This window comes from Sus scrofa, chromosome 1, assembly GCF_000003025.6.
Source record: "Sus scrofa isolate TJ Tabasco breed Duroc chromosome 1, Sscrofa11.1, whole genome shotgun sequence".
In the NCBI taxonomy this organism is placed as follows: domain Eukaryota; kingdom Metazoa; phylum Chordata; class Mammalia; order Artiodactyla; family Suidae; genus Sus; species Sus scrofa.
Genome location: NC_010443.5, coordinates 1627044 through 1645336, shown reverse-complemented (window position 1 = coordinate 1645336; position 18293 = coordinate 1627044). Strand labels below are relative to the sequence as shown.

Below are 18293 nucleotides of genomic sequence, written 5' to 3'. Positions count from 1 at the left end.
TACTTCTGGTGTTTGCCTCCCTTTGTGGCTAAAGTTGGTACAGGAGCTTGCCAGGCTTCCTGATGGGAGGGGCTGCCTGCCTACTGGTAGGTGGAGCTGATTCCTATCCCTCTGCTAGGTGGGGCTTTGTCTCTGGGTGAGATTAGAGGTGGCTGTATGCCTGGGGTGGGGGGTGTCTTTAGGCAGCCGTTTACTGATGGGCGGGGCTGTGATCCCACCTGGATTGTTGCTTGGTCTGGGGCTTCTCAGCGCTGATGGGGTGTCAACCAGATTTTCCCAGAACGGCCACCTCCAGAGAAAGGCATGCTGCCAAATACTCCTAAGAGCTCTGCTTCCAGTGCCCTTCCCCCACAATAAGCCACATTCATCCCCTGTTTTCCCAGGAGGTCCTCCAAGAACTGTAGTTAGGTCTGACCCAGATTCCTGTGCAGCCTTTGCTTTGCCCTGGGACCCAGGGCATGTGAAAGTCTGCGCATGCCTTTTAAGAATGGGGTCTCCGTTTCCCCCAGTCCTGGGGAGCTCTTGTGCACAAGCCCCACGGGGGCCTTCAATGCCAGATGCTCCAGGGGCTCTTTCTCCCGGTGCCAGATCCCCAGGTGTGGGGCCTCGATGTGGGGCTCAGACCTCTCGCTCCTGTAGGTGAGTCTCTGTGATGCAGTTACTTCCCAGTCTGTGGGCTGCCCGCCCGGGAGGAATGGGGTTGCTTGTACTGATACTCACCCTCCTACCTCTTGATGTGGCCTCCTCTCTGTCTTCTGGAGTGGAATATCTTTTGAAGGTTTCTGGTCCATTTGGTTGAAGATGCTCAGCATTTGGTTGTAATTTTGTTTTTAGGAGAGAAGTTGAGCTCCAGTCCTTCTGTTCCACCCTCGTAATCCGATCTCGGATTTGAATCCTCTTCTTTCATCTTAATCGGGTTGTTCTTTTGACATCGAGTTGTATGAACATTGTGTATTTTGGATGTTAACCACTTACCAGTTCCGTCATTAGCAACTGCGTTCTCCCATTCAGCAGGTTGTCTTTTTTCTTGTTTGTTTCCTTTACTGTGTAAAATCCCTTAAGTTTAATTAGGTCCTGTTTGTTTATTTTTACTTTTGTTTCATTTGCAAAAAAAATTATTAATATGATAGTAACATAATATGATAATATTAGTAATATCCTTAACCCACCGAGTGAGGCCAGCGGTCGAACCCACAACCTCAAGGTTCCCGGTCGAATTGGCTCCGCTGCGCCGCGACGGGAACTCCTAATTCCATTCTTCCGCGTGTCGTTGTGCTGTTTTCCAGGCACCGCTTGTTGAAGAGATGGTCTTTTCTGCAGTTTGTGCTCACGCCTTCTCTGTCGTGGATTAACTGGCCGTGAGAGAGAAGTGTGTGGGTTTGTTTCAGGCTCTCCGCTCCGTTCCGTTGATTGTGCGTCTGTGGGGCGTGTGTGTACCAGTACCATGATGTTTCGATTACTGTGGCTCTGTAGTACAGTCTGGGATTAGGGAGCATGGTACCTCCCGCTTTGTACTTTTTCTCAAGATGGCTTTGGCAGTTTGGGGTCTTTTATGTTCCTCATTAGATTTAGGGCTATTTCCTCTAGTTTTGTGAAAAGTGTTACGGGTCTTTTTTGGATAGAGATTGCGTTAAATCTGTTGATTGCTTTGGGTGGTGTCAGCATTTTAATAACATTAATTCTGCCAGTCCAAGAACACAGGACATCTTTCTGTTTCTTTGTATCATCTTCAATTTCCCTACACAGTTTTATAGTTTTCAGAGTTCAGGTCTTTCACCTCCTTGGTTTAGTATTTCACAGTATCTTATTCTTTTTGATGTGATTATAAATGGAATTTTTTTTTTTTTTTTTGGCTTGCTTTCTCTGATAGTCCATTACTACTGTATAGCAAAGCAGCAGATTTCTGCATATGAATATCATATCCTGCGGCTTTGCTGAATTTGGCCGTGACAGTTTTACCTCTTTCCTTTCAATTTAGTTCCTTTTTCTGGTCTGATTGCTGTGGCTGGGCCCTCGAATGCGGTGTTAAATGGAAGTGGGAATGGGCATCCCTGTCTGATTCCTCGTTTTGGAGGCAGTGCTTTCAGTGTTTCACCATGGAGCGTAACGTTAGCTGTGGGTTTTTGCCGTTAAAGGCCTTTATGATGTTGTGATGTGTTCCCTCTGTTCTGACTTGGATGTGAGTTTGTGTTGTGAATGATGAATTTTGTCCAATGACAAAATTCTGACATATTGACATGATGTGGAGTTTATCTTGCCTTTTGTTGATGTGGGGTATTGCATTGATTGATTCGTGACGAGTGAAACCTCCTTGCGTCCCTGAAATAAATTTCACACGATCGTGGTATGTGATCCTTTTGGCAAGTTGTTAGATTTGGTTTGCTGATGCTTTGTTGAGGATGTTCACAGCTACTTGTCAGAGGTAATTTGTAATAGTGTCTTTGCCTGGTTTTGTTTTCCGTGTCCTGGCGGCTTCATAGGCTGCACTTGGGAGGGTCCATCCCCTTCAGGGTTTTGGAGGAGTTCGAGAAGGATGGGTATCCGTGCTTCTTCATGTGTTTGGTAAAATTCTCCTGTGATGCTGCCTGGTCCTGGGCTTGTGTTTGATGGGAGTTTTCTACATATAGAGTTAATTTCACTACTAGCGATAGGTCTATTCACATGGCCTGTTTCTTCCTGATTCAGTCTTGGCAGTTTTATGTTCCTAGAAGTTTGTCCGTTTCTTCAAGGTTGTCCAGTTTGTTAACGTGTGACTCTTCGTAGAATTCTCTTATTGTTGTTTTGCTTCTCGGGGTGTTAGCTGTTATTTCTCTTATTTTTTATTTTATTTGTGTTGTCTCTCCTGTTGTTGAGCCTTGCTAAAGGTTTAACAATTTGTTTGTCTTTTAAAAAAAACAGCTCTTGGTTTCATTAATTTTCCTTTGTTTTAGGTATCTAATTTATTCGTTTCCTCTCTGATCTATTATTTCCTTCCTTCTGCTGACTTGGAACTTTGTTCTTTTCCTGCCTCCTTTAGATGGTGTCTTAGGTTGTTTATTTCTGATCTTTGCTGTTTCTTGGGGTAGCCCTGTACTATAAACTTCCCTCTTAAAACTGCCTTGGTTGCACCCCATTGATTTTTGGAAAGCTGTGTTTCCATTTCCATTTGTTTTGAGATATTTTCTGATTTCCTCTGATTCCTTTTCATTGATCCATTGATGTTTGTAGTAGCATGTTGTTTAGAGTCCATGTGTTTGTGCTTTTCCTGTTGTTCTTGCTGTAACTGATTTCTGCTTTCGCACATAAATAAGTGTTTGATGTGATGTCTGTCCTCTCAGATGTGCTGCGTCTTGTTTCGTGGCCCAGCTGTGCTCTGTCCTGGAGAATGTTCCGTGTGCACTTGAAAAGCATGTGTACTCTGCTGCTTTTAGGGGGACTGTCCTGTAGATAGAGCTGTTAAGTCCGGCTAATCTATTTTGTCATTTAAGGCCAGTGTTACCTTATAGATTTTCTTGCTGGACAATTTCTGATGTTAGTGGGTGTAAAATTCTACTATCGTTGTATTATTGTCAACTCCTCCCATTATTAAAGTCTTTAAATATTTGGTTTATATATCTAGGTGTTCGCGTATGGGGTGCCTGTATGTTCATAAGTGTACTACCCGCGATCATTATATAACGCCTTTCCTTGTCTTTTGTTACAGAGTTCGTTTTAAAGTCTGTTTTTGTCTGTTAGTATTGCTATCCCTACGTTCTTGTCGTTTGTTTGCATGAAATACCTTTTTTTTAGGGCCACACTTGAGGCATATAGAAGTTCCTGGGCTGGGCCCAGTGAGTGGCTGAGGGGCTCGCTCCCCAGTGGGTCCCTCCCGGGGGACGGGTCCCCACCTGTCATTCTCCTGCCTTCCCGCCCCTTTCCCGTGGAGCTTTCTCAGTGGTCCCCGTTGGTTCTCAGTGAGAAGCTGCATATGTCACGTGCAGGTGGAGTTTGACGTGTGCTGGCGGGCGGGGGGGGAGTTCTTCTTCCTCCTTTTCCCCCGTCCAGATTTCCCCCAGTACTGCTTCCTTTTTTTTAATGACTTTCTGATAAACGCTGTTCTTAAATTTGTTCAGGCAAAATAGTCTTTCATTGTCTGTGGTCTGTAACTTTAGGACTGTAACGAACTCGTCCAAGCTTTTAGCAGAGGTCACGTTTTCTAGAAACGTTAAAGCTCTAGGTTGGCATTTTTCTGTCCCCACCTGAGTGAGGGTTGAAGTCCGTCTCCTCAGCTTTCAAGGCGGACGGTCCAGTTTGCTCATTGTGTGAGGCTTGCAGACGTGTAAAGCGTGCAGACCTGTGAGGCTTACATTTGTATGTGCGAGGCATACAGATGCGTGAGGTGGACAGACATTTAGGGCGTATAGATGGCGTGTAGGGAGTGCAGACGTGTGAAGTGCACAGACGTGTGAGACCTGCAGATGCACGTGGCATTTTGCCCCCCCCCCCCACTGTCTCACATGCACACACGCTGAGAGCCTAATGCCTCCCAGGGGGCCCCACTTCACCTGGGATGTCACCCGAGCTCTCAGTCATGGGCTGTGAGGTCCCGTGGGATCTGGTCTCAGCCAGTCTCTGACTCCCTCCTCCTCTTCACCCCAGTCTGGCCACACTGGCCACTGACTGTGGCCAGACTTGCCCCACACGGAGAGGCCTCAGCCTGTGCTGGACGGACTCTGCCAGGAATCGCTTTTGGTGGCCGCGTGGCTCTCCCTTCGCCAGACAACACCAGACAGGGGCTTAGGAAACCCTTCATCACTCAGTTACGTCTGTGCTTTGTGTTTTCACAGCTTACACCACTGTCTTAAACTGTTTATTTTCTTACGCATTTCCTCCTCCCTGTAAAATTGGAGGTAGGACACTGACTGGTTCACGCTGCGCCTTCATATTGGGAGTGGGGTGGGGGCGGAGGTGGGGGTTCCTCAGTCCATGTAATTTTGTAGACAGCCTGACTCCTGGCCTTGTCAGCAGGTTCTCATTCTAATACCAGTCAGGACTTGCTGATTATGCTTTTAAAAAAACCAATCCAGCATTGTGTTATTTTGGTCAAGCTGTCATAATGCATCATGTGCTAGACTTGTTGAAAAGGAATATTCAGTAGCCAGAAGAAGTGCGTTGGAATTCAGCAGAGGCAGAGGCATAGAAATTTAGAATTTGCCTCAGGGATCCACATAGATTGGATCCAGTTCTTTGCACTTACAGGTGAGAGAGGGAGGCTGGGAGTTTCCCTGCGGCCACACAGAGCCGAGGGTGGTGGAGCCTGGCCTGAGCGCCTCGCCCACCGGCCAGTTCTCTAGGCAGAAGGTGTCAGGGCTTAAAAATCCCAAGTAAATCCCAAGTAGAAGGCAAGTTGTGACACCAAAAATAGCAATAATACGTATGTGGAATTCCGTTAAAAAGGAAACATAAGCAGAACGCCTCAGGAATCCAGACGGCTCTGCTCGAATTGGCAGACGAGTTCCTGGCTGGAAGTGAACTTGGGCTGCTGGAAAGAGAAATAAATAGAGCCAAGTGTTTTTTGGTGGCAGATACCTCGTGCGGTGTCTGTGGACTCAGCACCGGAAGCGTCTGGGTTCGAAGTTCACTTTCCTAAAACTGAGTTATTTCGTGGGGTTATGCTTGTCTGGGTTTTTAAGTTTCAGATTGATGGCGAGGAAGTGGCACCACCGGGGGAAGCAGGTAGATGACGGCGGGCAGGTGAGGGCACGGGGGCGGGCGGCCGAGCAGCGAGCCGCGCACTGGCAGGGCGCTGCAGGTCCCCCTTCTCCGTCCTGTAGCCGTGGTGGAGTCGCTTCGTTCTAAAAACTGCCTGGGCTTGAAGAGAGGACAGAAGCGGCCTCGGCGGGTGGAGTTACCCCCTTGGCCAAGCGTGACTGGGTGACCGCGTCGCCGCTGATGTGTGTCACCGGACAGGAGGTGGAGTGGAATTCCTGTGCGGATCTCTGCTGTTGGGATAATACGCAGCTGTGCTCAGAGGTGTCGCACTCCTTTTTTCCAGGTGGAACGTTGAGAATTTATGCGGATAGTTTAAAGCCAAATATTCCCTACAAGACAATCCTGCTGTCCACCACGGACCCCGCCGACTTTGCCGTGGCGGAGGCTTTGGAGAAGTACGGTCTGGAGAAGGAGAACCCGAAGGATTACTGCATCGCCCGGGTAGGTGCTGCCCAGTCAGTGCCCAGCAGTGCTGCGCGTGGTAGAACCGCGCGTGGCAGTGGCCAGAGACTCTGTCTCTTTACTTGTAAACTGAATATGGTTGATTTACAGTGGTGTGTTGGTGAGAAAGCTAGTCTTCCAATGCCAGTTAAACCTGGGCTGGTTTTCCCCGCAGGCCGTCCCTAGAATCTGGGAGAAACCATGCGTTAGATTTATGTGAGCAGCAGCATCCGTCCTTCCACTGGGAAGAGATGTGTTCCCGTTACAAACGGAGAAAAGTACAAAAAGGCGAATCGAAGAAAATACAGACTCTCTGTAGTTCCAGCACCAAAGGAGAAGCACCATTAACGATTAGATACATGCCTTCCAGCTTTTATTTTGCATTTGTAGTGACTGTTTTAGTGAAGTTTGCTTGAGTGATGTTCTCGTTTTACTGAGGCATATTGTCAAAGACTCCACTTTCAATCCATTTTGGTTTGCCGTTCATCATTCACCAGCATTTGCTTGATAGGCTTAGTAGCCATCCGTGATTGCTCAGGCCTAAGGAACACGTCTTTGACCTAGAACTCAGTGAGTACAGTAAAACGTATGCCTCAGAATTGGTTTGGTAACAGGAAGGAAAATCGAGCAGATTTTCTCTTCCAAGCCACGCTTTTTGGAAGATTCTTAACCTTTAAGTCAGTCGCAAGTATGTACTGACTTCTTTATAATGAGTTTTTCCCTGTCATAATCTCATCGGAAGTAGATTTTTTCAAAAGGTATCTTCCTTGCACTTAGCAATGGATTATTAAGTAGTGAAAGTGTGACTACCCATTTTAATTCCCTACCAGGATGACTGAGGACTCGTCAGAGTACAGTGTATGACGGTGCCCTGGCTTAGACCTGGCAGCGCCAGTAGCCGCTGCTTCGCCTCGGAAGCGTCCCCCCCCGGGTGACCCATCGCTTCCTTCAGCTCCTTTCCCCGGGCAGCTGCAAGTCTGCCCTCTGATACCGTCGATGAGCTGCATTTTCTAGGATTTTTGCCTACATGGCCTTGTAGAGTGTGAACTCTTTTTTGGCCTGCTTTCTTTTTTGTTGTTTTTTGGTCTTTTCAGGGCCTCACCCAGGGCACATGGAGGTTCCCAGGCTAGGGGGTCACACTGGAGCTGCAGCTGCAGGCCTACCCCACAGCCACAGCAACGCCAGATCCAAGCCGCATCTGCGACCTACACCACAGCTCACGGCAGCGCCGGATCCTGAACCCACTGAGCGAGGCCCGAGATCGAACCCACGTGCTCTGGTTCCTGGTCGGGTTAACTGCCTGCCCGGTTTCTTTCACTCAGCATGGTGACTGCAGGAGCCCCCTCTGTGGTCGCGTGTGTCAGCAGTTGCCTCCTTTTCTTGCCGAGTCGTGCCTCGTTTCATGGATCACTTGCAGTGTGTCCACCCGTTACCCTGTTGCTGGAGTTTGCGTTGCTTCCGGTTTTCAGTTTCTGGCCCCAAAGAGTACACCTGCTGTGAACAGAGGCCTGCGGGTCTTCTCAGAGAAGCACTTTTCCGTCCGTCGAGTCAGTACTCGGAAGTGCCTCACTCTCACAGCAGGCGGAGTGTAACTGAAACTGTTGCCACGCCGCTGGGATGTACGAGAGCTCGGGCCTCGCCGCCCGCCACCCGCCGCGGGACGCCAGGTCCTTTGCCTTTCGGCGGAGCCGCCAGGTCCGGGGAGCCTCGCTGAGGACGAGCCTGGCCTCCCTGCTCACCGACACGCGTCACGTCAAGTCCTCTGTGGGATCCGTGTGTTGGGAAGATGTTGTTCCCAGGCTGTGGCTTTTGGCTTGCCTTTTCATCTTTAAATGGTATTTTTCAAAGGGTAAAAATGTATCAATTTTGTTGAAGTCCGTTTGTCTTTTTTTTTTTTTTAGCATTCTATGCTTTTTGTGTTCTCGATAGGAATTTGCTTTTGCCACGGGTGCGAACACGTCACCCTGTCCTTCATTACAGACGTTTTCAGTTTTCAGTTGGTCTTGCGTTCTGGTCTCTGGTTCCATTTCAAGGCCGTGTGTGTGGATGGTGCGAGTTGAGGTCGATGCTCCTTTTTTCCATACGGATACCCAGTTGGTCAGTGCCGTTTGTGGTAAAAACACTTTCCTGTCTCCCACTGGGTGCGCTGGCACCTTTGTCAAAGGTCCGTTGACCGTATGTGTGTTTGGTTCTATTTGTGGAGCCTGCTGTTTGATCATTTGCATGTCTTGTACCCTCTGCCAGTGCCAGACTGTGATAACTGCGGATTTATAGTGAGCCTGCAGATCACGCAAAGGCCAAATTTTGTTTTTTGCTTTCACTTTTAAACATTGCTTTGGTTACTCTAGGTCTTTTGCGTTTACAAATACGTTTTAGAATCAGCTATCAATGTCAACGTAAAACCTGCCGGAAATGTGATTGGCTTTGCATGAAAAGTCTGTAGATGAGTCAGATGCTGCAGTCTGCAGTCTGCAGTCTGGGAAAAGAGTATGAGGGCCTCTCTAAGCCCTCAGCTCTTGGTAGTGTTTCTACAGCTGGAATTAAGTAAAAGACCTTGTCTGAGTTTCACGGCTTTTTTCTTTTTGCTGAAAAGCTAAGAATTCACATTCACTTGGAAAAAATATTTGATAGGTCAGTATTTTTATGAATAAAGCCCAATTTTCAGCTGAAAATAGATGAGGAAACAGACGTCCTCATCCCGTCGAGATGGCAGTAGAGGAATAGAAAGCCGTGCGTCGCTGCACGGGAGCAGAGAGGGTGAGAGGAGGCTGGCGCGAGGGCGCGGTGAGCGCTGCGGGCGAGTGCGCGCCGTCTGACCTGGCAGCGGAGGAGCGGCCGGCGGGGGGCCCGCGGGGCGCCTGGGCCCCAGCCCTCCCGGGCAGCCTGGAGAATTCTCGGGCTGAAAGCAGAGGGGCTGAAAGTCGCCCTGAGAATTCCCGCCCCGTCCCGGCCGCCGTGGTGTCGTCTGTCCTCTGAGGCTGGAGCAGCTGACCCTGGAGGGTGACGGGCGTCGGAAGCTCTTTGCTGTGGCAGGTGGAGTGGAAGGCCGCTCGCAGGGGGCCGACGGCCAGAACATTTAAGGATTCCTCCCAGAAGGCACTCGCTGGCCAGAGAAGGACAGTCTATCTGGAATCTGACCTTTGGACGTTCTAGTCCGCCGGCCTCTCGCGCCTTCCAGCGGCGGTCCTTGTCCGTTCGTGCAGCCGTCACTGTTCGCTGTCTTTGCCGTGCTGTGGGGTGTGAGTGGCCGGCCCAGACCCAACAGACGTTTGCACGTGCCTTTAAATGAAAGACCAACACAGATCAGATCAGAGACCCTGGAGATGAAGGAGCCAGGACGGGGGGAGAGGTCGAAGACTGAGACTCGGAGAGAGGAGGGGCCGTGCGTCCCTGAGCCGAGACCGGGACCCTGGGACCCTGGGACCCTGGGACCCTGGGACCCTGGGCCGCTGGGCCGCTGGGAGGAGGCCGTGTGGACGGAGGGCTGTGGAGGCCCAAGGATGTGGGGAACGGCGATGGGCTGGAGGGAAAAGCTGGGGAAATCTGCCAGGAAGAGGCGCTCCGACTCTAGAGTCTCAGTGTGGAGTATCTTAAAATGAGATCAGAGGGGCTCCGACAGAAGCAGCAAGAGGAAGTGGAGGGAGGAGTTCCCGAAGAAGTACGACTAGACTGTCTCCCAGACCTGAGGCTTGGCGCTCAGGCCGGGCCGCTGAGGAGTGGGGCCGTCGCTTTGAGAGAGGTCCACACCAGCCGTGTCGCTTCGAAATTGCAGAACACTAGAGAAAAGGAGGGACAGTGGTCTCAGAGAAAAAGGTTCAAGTCTCACGTAGAGCCCTGGGGGTCAGGATTGGCACCGGTCCCTGCAGCGGGAGCCGCGGAGCCTGGGTACCTAAGCAGCGCTTTCCGGAGCAGAGGGCCTGAGCTCTGACCCCCAGGCCAGACACGCTCGGCCGAAACGCACCGCTAAGGTGAAGCTGGTGGTGACGGGTGGGTGATGGATGCAGAGGTCGGCGTCTGCAGCGCTGAAGTCGCTTCCTTGGGCACCTGCTCGCAGGCTCGCCGCTGCCCACTCTCATGCCAGGGAGGGTTTGTCAGAAGCTCGCGGACCAGGGTTCTGGGCGGGGGCGGCGCAGGGCGCAGGTGAGCGAGAAGGCCCCGTCAGCTCTCTCGGCTTTTTGTGGGAAACGCTCTTCCTGCCCTTTTGTCGACGGTTTGAGGATTATTCATAGTGTGTGACCATTTCAGTTCTACAGCGACTTTTTTTTTAGTCAAACCCAGGAAATTCTTTGTTTTAAATACCTGCAGATTTGCTTTTTCGGTATAGTCAGCATTACTTGTTTTTCCTCTTAGGTTATGCTTCCTCCTGGAGCCCAGCATTCGGATGAGAAAGGTGCTAAAGAAATTATCCTGGACGATGACGAGTGTCCTTTACAGATCTTCAGGGAATGGCCTGGTGACAAAGGTGAGGGGTGACCTGACTGGCTAAGGAATCACCTCTGTGATGCCTGAACGTGCCCACGGTGGGCTGGTCGTTAACTTGCTGGGGGACCGAGGAGTGCGTGACAGCACGTTGCGCCGGCTGGGCGCCTCTGCCCTGCGTGGACTTGCTGGGCGGCTCCCAGGCGGCCCCTCACCCTGAGGGCCTCGCTCTGCTGGGTGAGTCCCGTGCGGGACCTGGGAGAGGCTGCCGCCTCCCGGGAGGAGCACCGTGTCTCCAAGAAGCGGGTTTTGAGCACTTGGCCGGAAGTGGGGGCGATGGTCATCGCTGGAGAGTAACCGGAGTCCCTAAACATTGTCCAGTGATTTAGTCATTTCAGGTCGCACATCCAGGCCTTTCACTATTCAGGTGACTTCCCCTAATTATTCCAAAGCGGTGAGGGATTAAAGGAATGCATTTGATGAAATAGTCTTCTTGCTTTCAGATACGCATCTTCAGCTAACTGTTGCTCAGTAGACGGCCTTTGCAGTAATAAAGACATAAAAACTTACTGCCAGTTGATACTGTCAGTTTTTGAATGTAGATTGGTAGGGTTTTTTGGGTTTGGGTTTGGTTTTGGTTTGCTTTTCAGGGCTGCTCACGCGGCGTATGGAGATTCCCAGGCTAGGGGTTGGGTCAGAGCGTACAGCTGCCACAGCAACGCCAGATCCGAGCTGCGTCTGTGACGTACACCACAGCTCCTGGCAACGCCGGATCCTTAACGCTCTGAGGGCGGCCAGGGATGGAACCCATGTCTTCGTGGATCCTAGTTGGATTCGTTGCCGCTGTGCCACAACGGGAACTCCTAGGTTGGTAGTTTTAAACACACACTTGCTTGGTACTGTTTCTCAGCAGCATAAATTTAAACTTTATTGAAGTCAGGTTGCTTTGAATTCTGAGTTTAATTCCATTGAGTTAAGTAAGAATCACAGTACGACTGTGTGTGTGCATCGCGTGTGCGTGTGTGATGTGTGTGAATGTGTTTGTTGATCAGAGGGCTCTTTACCCACAGCAGTGGTTTATTCCCAAGCCGGTGTGCTATTTCTCCAGCATGTAATGTGCTTGAGTGGTTGTTCATTTAAAATATTCTTTGGAAATTGCTTGCCAGGGTTTCTAGAGCACATCAAGGGAGTCATATTTCCTTGACCGAGGGAACGTGCAAGTTGGGTACCCTTGCGTTTAAATACACCTCGGGAGAGGTCGCGCAGTTAGGCTTTCTTGATGGATCTCAGTGTGGCTGTGGCCAGGCCTCTGGCCGTCTCCCCGGCCGGGAGTCTGGCTGAGCGTTGACGGTGCTGCTCTTCTAGGGATGCTGGTCTTCCAGCTGAAGAGGAGGCCCCCAGAGCACATCCCCAAGAAGAGCAAGAAGCACGCGGAGGGGAAGCCGCCCAAGGGGAAGGAGCGGCCCGACGGCTCTGGCTATGGCTCTGCGCTCCCCCCGGAGAAGCTGCCCTACCTAGTGGAGCTGAGCCCAGGTGAGACGGGTCAGGTGTGCGCCCTCAGCTGGACGGGCTGTGCTTTCTAGTGAGTTTTATGTTCGTGGCTTTTCTTTTGGCTGGCAGCCTTTAGAGTGACCATTTATGTCTTTAAAAAGTAACCATCATAAGAAGGTACTTATTCAAAAAACAAAAACGCTTAAGGTCACAGGATATATATATTCGTGCATAAAAATAAATTTCACACGAACAAAAATGAATATGGGAAAACAAAATTTTAAATCATGAATACAGGCGGTTTAAGGAGATGTTTAAATGATGCATTCCCTTTTAAAAGTCTTCTTCCTGCATAAACCCTGTAAAATATCGAACTACTGAGAACGACCGAGTGATGTGTGCACCTCTTAGGGCAGGTTTACTCGAGCCGGGTGTGCGTGTGTGTGTCGCACTGGTTCTCGGTGTGTGGACAGTGTCCGACGAGGGTCTTCCCCGCGGGCTAGGACGTCCGTCTGGAGGAGGACAGTCTGTTCAGTTTCAATCCCAGTGGGCGCAGCGCGCGTTCAGGCGAGGGCTCCAAACATCTGGTTTGTTGAGCTCTCTGAAGCTAAAGCTGTTGTAAGGTGGCCGTAGGTAGAGAAAAACGTTGCCATTCTTAGAGAAATGTTTTATACACACGTGTTTGTAGAGCACACATTTGCACATGTGTAAAGCACAGATGCACGTTTGTTTATCATTGAGCCGAAGCACGTCTTGCTATTTGGTTCAAATGCTGTTACCACGTGGCCTGTTCTAGGACGTGCCGTGAAGGACTGCGTCACGCTCCCACTCAGAACGGCTTTAAGAAAGGCTCCATCACTGATGATGGAAAAGCCGGGACCAAGCTGGTTATGTCCGTAGCCCATGGTTCCCTGGGCAGGAATGATGGTCTCCTCTTTGAGTCTTGAGTTTATTTTTATTTACGAGTCTGTAACTAGTGTTAAACTTTATTGAAGTCAGGTTGCTTTGAATTCTGGCTAGATGTGGTGCTTGTGCTCAGTACTCTGGAGGCACAGCTGGGTCCTGTTTCGTTGTTACAGGAAAACGGTCTTGATTTGACCAATGCTCTGTGATTTACAGTCCATGTGCTGCAGGTAGCAGGGGGTTTTTTCGACGTTTTTAAAACAGTTTTTTTGTTGTTTTTGGTTGTACTCGTGGTATGCCAAAGTTCCTGGGCCAGGGATCCGCCCCGTGCCTCAGCCGTGACCTGAGCTGCCACAGTGACAATGCCAGATCCTTAACCTACTGAGCCACAAGGAAACGCCAAAGATTTTTTTCTGCTTTTTATGGCTGCACCAGCGGCATATGGAAGTTCCCAGGCTACGAGTTGGAGCTGCACCTGCAGCTGCCAGTCTACACTACAGCTACAGCAACACCGCATCTGAGCCGCATCTGTGACCTCCACTGCAGCTGCACCCATGGAGCGAGGCAAGGGGTTAAACCCGCATCCTCACGGGTGCTGGTTGGGTTCGTTATGGCTGAGCCACAAGGGGAACTCTCCCTCCCCCGCCATGAATCTTATTTTTTAATCAAGGAGCTGCTTGGGAGGAGAATGTTCGAGTGGCTTTGCCTCAGCTTCCGGCCGCCAGGCCCATTTGAGCCTCTCTCACTGGTTTGGGAACTCCACCCACCGTGTGTCGTGTGTTCGAGGGGCGGCGCTGGGGCGCAGCTGTGAGACAGCCATTTGGTTAGAGCTTAGACTCGGGGCCATTGGGTCTGTCCTTTACTATTTGCTCGACATGCTGGAAGCCAAGGTGTCTTTCCTCCCAGCGGACATCCCTGAAGACAGGTGTGCGGGCACAGGGACGACCACTGAGTCGCAGCTGCAGAGTGCCTTTCAGAGGCGTGATGGGAGGGTGCTCTGGGTGGGTAGCAGATTCAGGCTGAGGAGCCGTTCATTTGGTCCATTGAACGAATGCTTGGTGTGTGTCAGACACTGCCCTGGGCCCTGAAGATGGGTCGCCAACAAAGCAGACCAGTCCCTGACCTTGGGGACTTGGGTGCTAGGGACAGTTGCCTGGTTCCTGCTTCTCGTCTCCCAGGTCCCAGTCTGTGGCGCTGTCTTGCGCGTGGGAGGGGAGTGGGCGGTGGGCGGACGGCGGCTGTGGCTCCTTGTCACGGCGCACTGGCCGCTGCCTGTACCGCCTGCCTGCCAGCCCAGTCCCTCCCCTGGGCGGTTCCCAGCCACCTTCGGGCAGCGCGGGGGGCGCAGAGGTGCTCCGGTGCCCTGTCCGCTGGCCTGCACGTGCCGCCACCCCCAGGGAGCAAGCCAACTGGAGGCCCAGGCTCGCGGGGCCCGGCTGGTCCTGGCTCGTGCTCTGCCGGCTTTTCCGTTGTCCTTGTTCGTAGCCGAGCACAGTCAGCACCTGCTGCCTGAAACGGACGTGTTTTCCATTTACAGGAAGACAGTCCTTGTAAACGCTGCCTTGGTACCAGGGAGTCCTCTGCTCCCACTGGACACGTGTCGGCCACACATCTGCCACCGAGGCTGGGCTGGGGTCCTGAGGTTGGGGGAGGAATGGGGTAAAAAGGCATTTTAGCCTCCGCTTGGGATCTGGTGGTGCTCTTTCCACGGAAGGACTTGGCCGTTCCCAGCGGGGGGCTTCTGGCCTGACTTGCCTCCTGCCTGGTGACCCCGCGTGTCTCGGTGTCCTCCCCGGCCTGCGTGGGTCTGCCCAGCACACACCGCCGGCACGGTCCTGTCCCCACAGCCTGAAGGCGGGCGGGCGGGCGGGTGGAAATGTGCTTTTCCTCCTTGGAAAGCGGTCACTGCAGCTCACCCTCTCCTGTCTCCTGTCTCTCTCTGCCTCCCCTTCCGCCCGTTCTGCACGGCCTCTCCTGCTGCCGCCCTCACCTGGGCCCTGCGCGCGCGCTCACCCCAGGGAGAAGGGGTCACTTTGCCTACTACAGCTATCACCCTCACGAAGGTAACGCCGCCTTCCTACCGCTTTAACTTGGGGACTGGCAGGGCAGTGCCAGCTGCCCGGGTCCTCGATGCCCTCGTTCGCGGACTCGTGTAAAGACCTTCTCTTGGCAGGTGTAGTGGGCTGTCGTTTTCTCCTCGTCTAGTAGCTGTTCCACGTCCGGGGTTCACCTGCTAGAAGCCTATTTTGCAGGAATGTCCAGTTGCTTTATTCATGCTAAGTTTTAAGTGAGAGTAAAAGAAGGGAGAGGGTTATTTTCCTGTCCTTCAACCCCCCACAAATTAGGAAGAGGGGAGAAGCCGGGGAGGAGGAGGCAGGAGCAGGGGAGAGAGCAGGCGAGCCAGTGTGGGAGAGGCAGGCGGCCTGGTCTGTTCCCTGCTCCAGGGGAGGAGCCGGGGGCGGGGGGAGGCCCTGGTCCCTGGTCCCTGGGGCTGAGGAGGGAGAGGTGGTCCTAGTGGGAGGCCGGCACCCGTCACCACCAGGTGGCGCTGTTCCCCAGACGCGCCTTGGGTGAGAGTCGTCGTGTCTCGGTAGCAAAGCTGTGCTTTAACTTGAATTTGTGCCTCCCGGTTTGTGCAACAGGGTCTGTTGTCTTCAGTCCCACGTGGAAGCATTGTGTTTGTCTTTTACGTGTTACATGCCACTTTCGCATGTCGAATGCAGCATTCAGACACTTTCTCTTATGTAAAGTTCATCAGCTTTTAGCATCTCTCTGTCAGTTTATCGAATTTTCTCCAAACTGATCATGCAGGTTTTCATTGGATATTACCCACACTTGAAGTTTTGGGTTTTCTTACTCAAAAGGATTCTGTGATGTTTTCAGGTGTTTGTTAATTTCACACTGACGTAATGGAACGGTAGGAAACAGGTTTCCTTTGTCCCCTGGTGTGCACCAGAAATGCAAGACGGCCGTAAACTTGCCTAAAGTGCTGCTGGTTGTTATGCCAGGTCTACTTGAGGAGAATTAGTTTTGTTTCTTCTTCTCCCAGTAGAGCTGATGAAACTATGCCCTACGGTTTAGGTTGCACTCAGGTCCAGACATGGTGGGTGGTCGCACCAGACTGTGGGACTGGCTCCCTAGGAAGTCCGCTCCGTGGGCGCATGAGCTGCCCTCTGGCATCTAGCGCAGCGCCTGGCCGGCTTGGCGTTCTCTAGGTGGTGGTCCCCCCGGCCTCTTCTGCGTGTGCTGCGGCAGGAAGGCCACCCTGGCCCTCAGGCCAGCTGACTTCCCCGAGTTCATTCCCCTGGAAGCAGCCGGAGGCAGAAGCAGACCTGGAGCTGTAGACTTGGTGTGGAGTGGAAACCAAAATGCCCTTTGAGACGTGATCCAGCTTCGTTCAGAATGGTCTTCTCCCGCCTCAAACGGAGACTGTTAGAGAAAGGTTTCTTTACATCTCAGTTTAAAACACAGAATTAGATGAGACGCGGAACAGGGCCCATGGTCCTGTGGGCGACGTCAGCATTAGCAGATCACATTCAGGATGGCTTTGAATTTCGGGTAAAACAGCAGTTTTTTAGGGCATGTCCCAAACAGCGGGTGCCGCCTGGGTGTCGTGTTGGTGACCCTCCACAGCCTTCTGACGCTGGTACAACAACAGCAGAAGGAAGAACACGAGGACCTGTTGTTTAAACTCTGCGTGCAAGGGACGGCGCGTGAGGATTTGCTTCTGGTGGCGGCTGGTGGCTGGTGGCCGGGTGGGGGGCAGGAGAGGGAGGCTGTGCTGCACTGCTTGCTTTTCGTGCCTTTTGAATTTGGACATAGGAATGGCTGCCCTATTTTTAAGACAAAATTATAGAAGTTTTAAAATGGTGAGGCTTGTGGAAGAAGCCCTGTCGTGTGCTGGGGTTGCTTGGGAGGCGTGTCTGCTCTCAGGGGGCCCATTTGCTGCCGCGCAGAGCGGGGAGCAGGCGCAGGTGGCTCGGGCGCCTTGGGCAGATCCAGGGAGTGCAGCGGTCCTGGCGCGGGAGGCGGGGGGGTTACATTTTTGTTTTAGGAGCCATTGTACGCGTTGGTTTCCACGCGTGAGGTGGTACCTGTGAGATCCCGGCGCCTTTTCCGAGGAGAGGGACCCGGGCTCCTCCAGGGGGACCCGCCTCGGCTCCATGCAGCCTTCTCCCTGCCCCCCCTCCCCAGCCCCACGTGTCTGCTGCACCTGCGGCCGCCGTGGGGCTCCGTCCCAGCGTCCTCACAGGCCCCTGCCCCGTGGCTTGGCCCCCGCAGAGCAGGGAGGGCACAGGGGCTGGGAAGGTGATTCTGGCCCATGTGGTGACAGCTCCCACTGCAGGGGGTGCGGAAGGAGACCTGAGCAAGCTCCCCCACCCCGGTCTCTTTCTCAACTCGTGCATGTCAGTGTGGCCCTTTATCAGCTCCCAAGATAACCCTTCAGAATTCAGGACAGCCCGTTCACAGTTGAGAAGAAAGCGAGTGGTGTTTCAGGTTCTGTCGTGTTGTAAGCTCTGTAGGTGGCTCAGTCATCCCTGCTTGTTCGTTTGCTTCTGTGCTCCCCCTGTTCTTCGTGTGTCATCTGTGGGACGTCTGTGTCCTCGCTGTCAGGAATCGTTCCCTGTTGTTGAGTGCCTTGTTGAGGCTGTCGAGCGCACCCTGGAGCAGGCCCTGTACCGAGTGCCAGGTCTAGAGACAGCTTTGCCCGCCTGGCACCTGGGTGCCGGGGGCGGGGAAAGGCGGAAACCGCGCGCTCGGCGGTGTGAGGGTCGAGCAGGGCTGGGCCCGCGCGGCTTCCCGACCAGGACGGACGCCTGGGGCCGCCTGGGTGGTGGAAAGGACCCGCACTCCTCAGGGACGCGGGCTCGGCGGGTCTGGAGGGCCGGCCTCCTCCGGGGAGAGGCCCCCACGCCTGATGCCTCGTGCGGGGCAGCGCTTCAGCTGCTGCCCGGTGCACCAAGCGTGTCCGTGGCTGGCGCGGCGCCCAGCGTCCCTCGCCCGGATGCCCGGGTTCCCGAAGGGGTTCGGATCAGAAAGCTTCGCAGTTAGCCTGCTGTGTGTGCTCGGCCGTTAGCGACGGTTCTAAGGGAACCCGCGAGCTCAGACCCCACCACGCCCGCTGCAGTTTGAGGGGCCCCAACCCGTGGCCGTGGCGTCTGAGCTGCGCGGCTTGCCCTCCGGTCCCGGGCTGGATCCTCCCTGCCGCTCAGGAAGCAGCTCTGAAGGCGCCCGGGCGCCGGCCCTGAGGCCCGAGTCCTCGGAGGGACCGATGGCTCTGAAGTCAGGCCAGGCCCCTGGGTTGGGCA

At 52.9% G+C, this 18293-nt stretch overlaps 1 protein-coding gene across 17 annotated transcripts in view; it reads left to right on the top strand.

The window, feature by feature from the left end:
• Window positions 1-18293, top strand: part of AFDN (afadin, adherens junction formation factor) — a 128824-nt gene that overhangs the window by 53139 nt on the left and 57392 nt on the right. For 14 of the 17 annotated variants that reach the window (XM_013984302.2, XM_021085803.1, XM_021085787.1 and 11 more), the window contains 4 exons: window positions 6014-6171; window positions 10522-10633; window positions 11956-12123; window positions 15003-15047. In XM_013984302.2, the coding sequence (XP_013839756.1) occupies window positions 6014-6171; window positions 10522-10633; window positions 11956-12123; window positions 15003-15047 (483 nt within the window). The remainder of the gene's footprint in view (window positions 1-6013; window positions 6172-10521; window positions 10634-11955; window positions 12124-15002; window positions 15048-18293) is intronic. The other 3 variants (XM_021085839.1, XM_021085815.1, XM_013984289.2) reach the window with 1 other exon arrangement.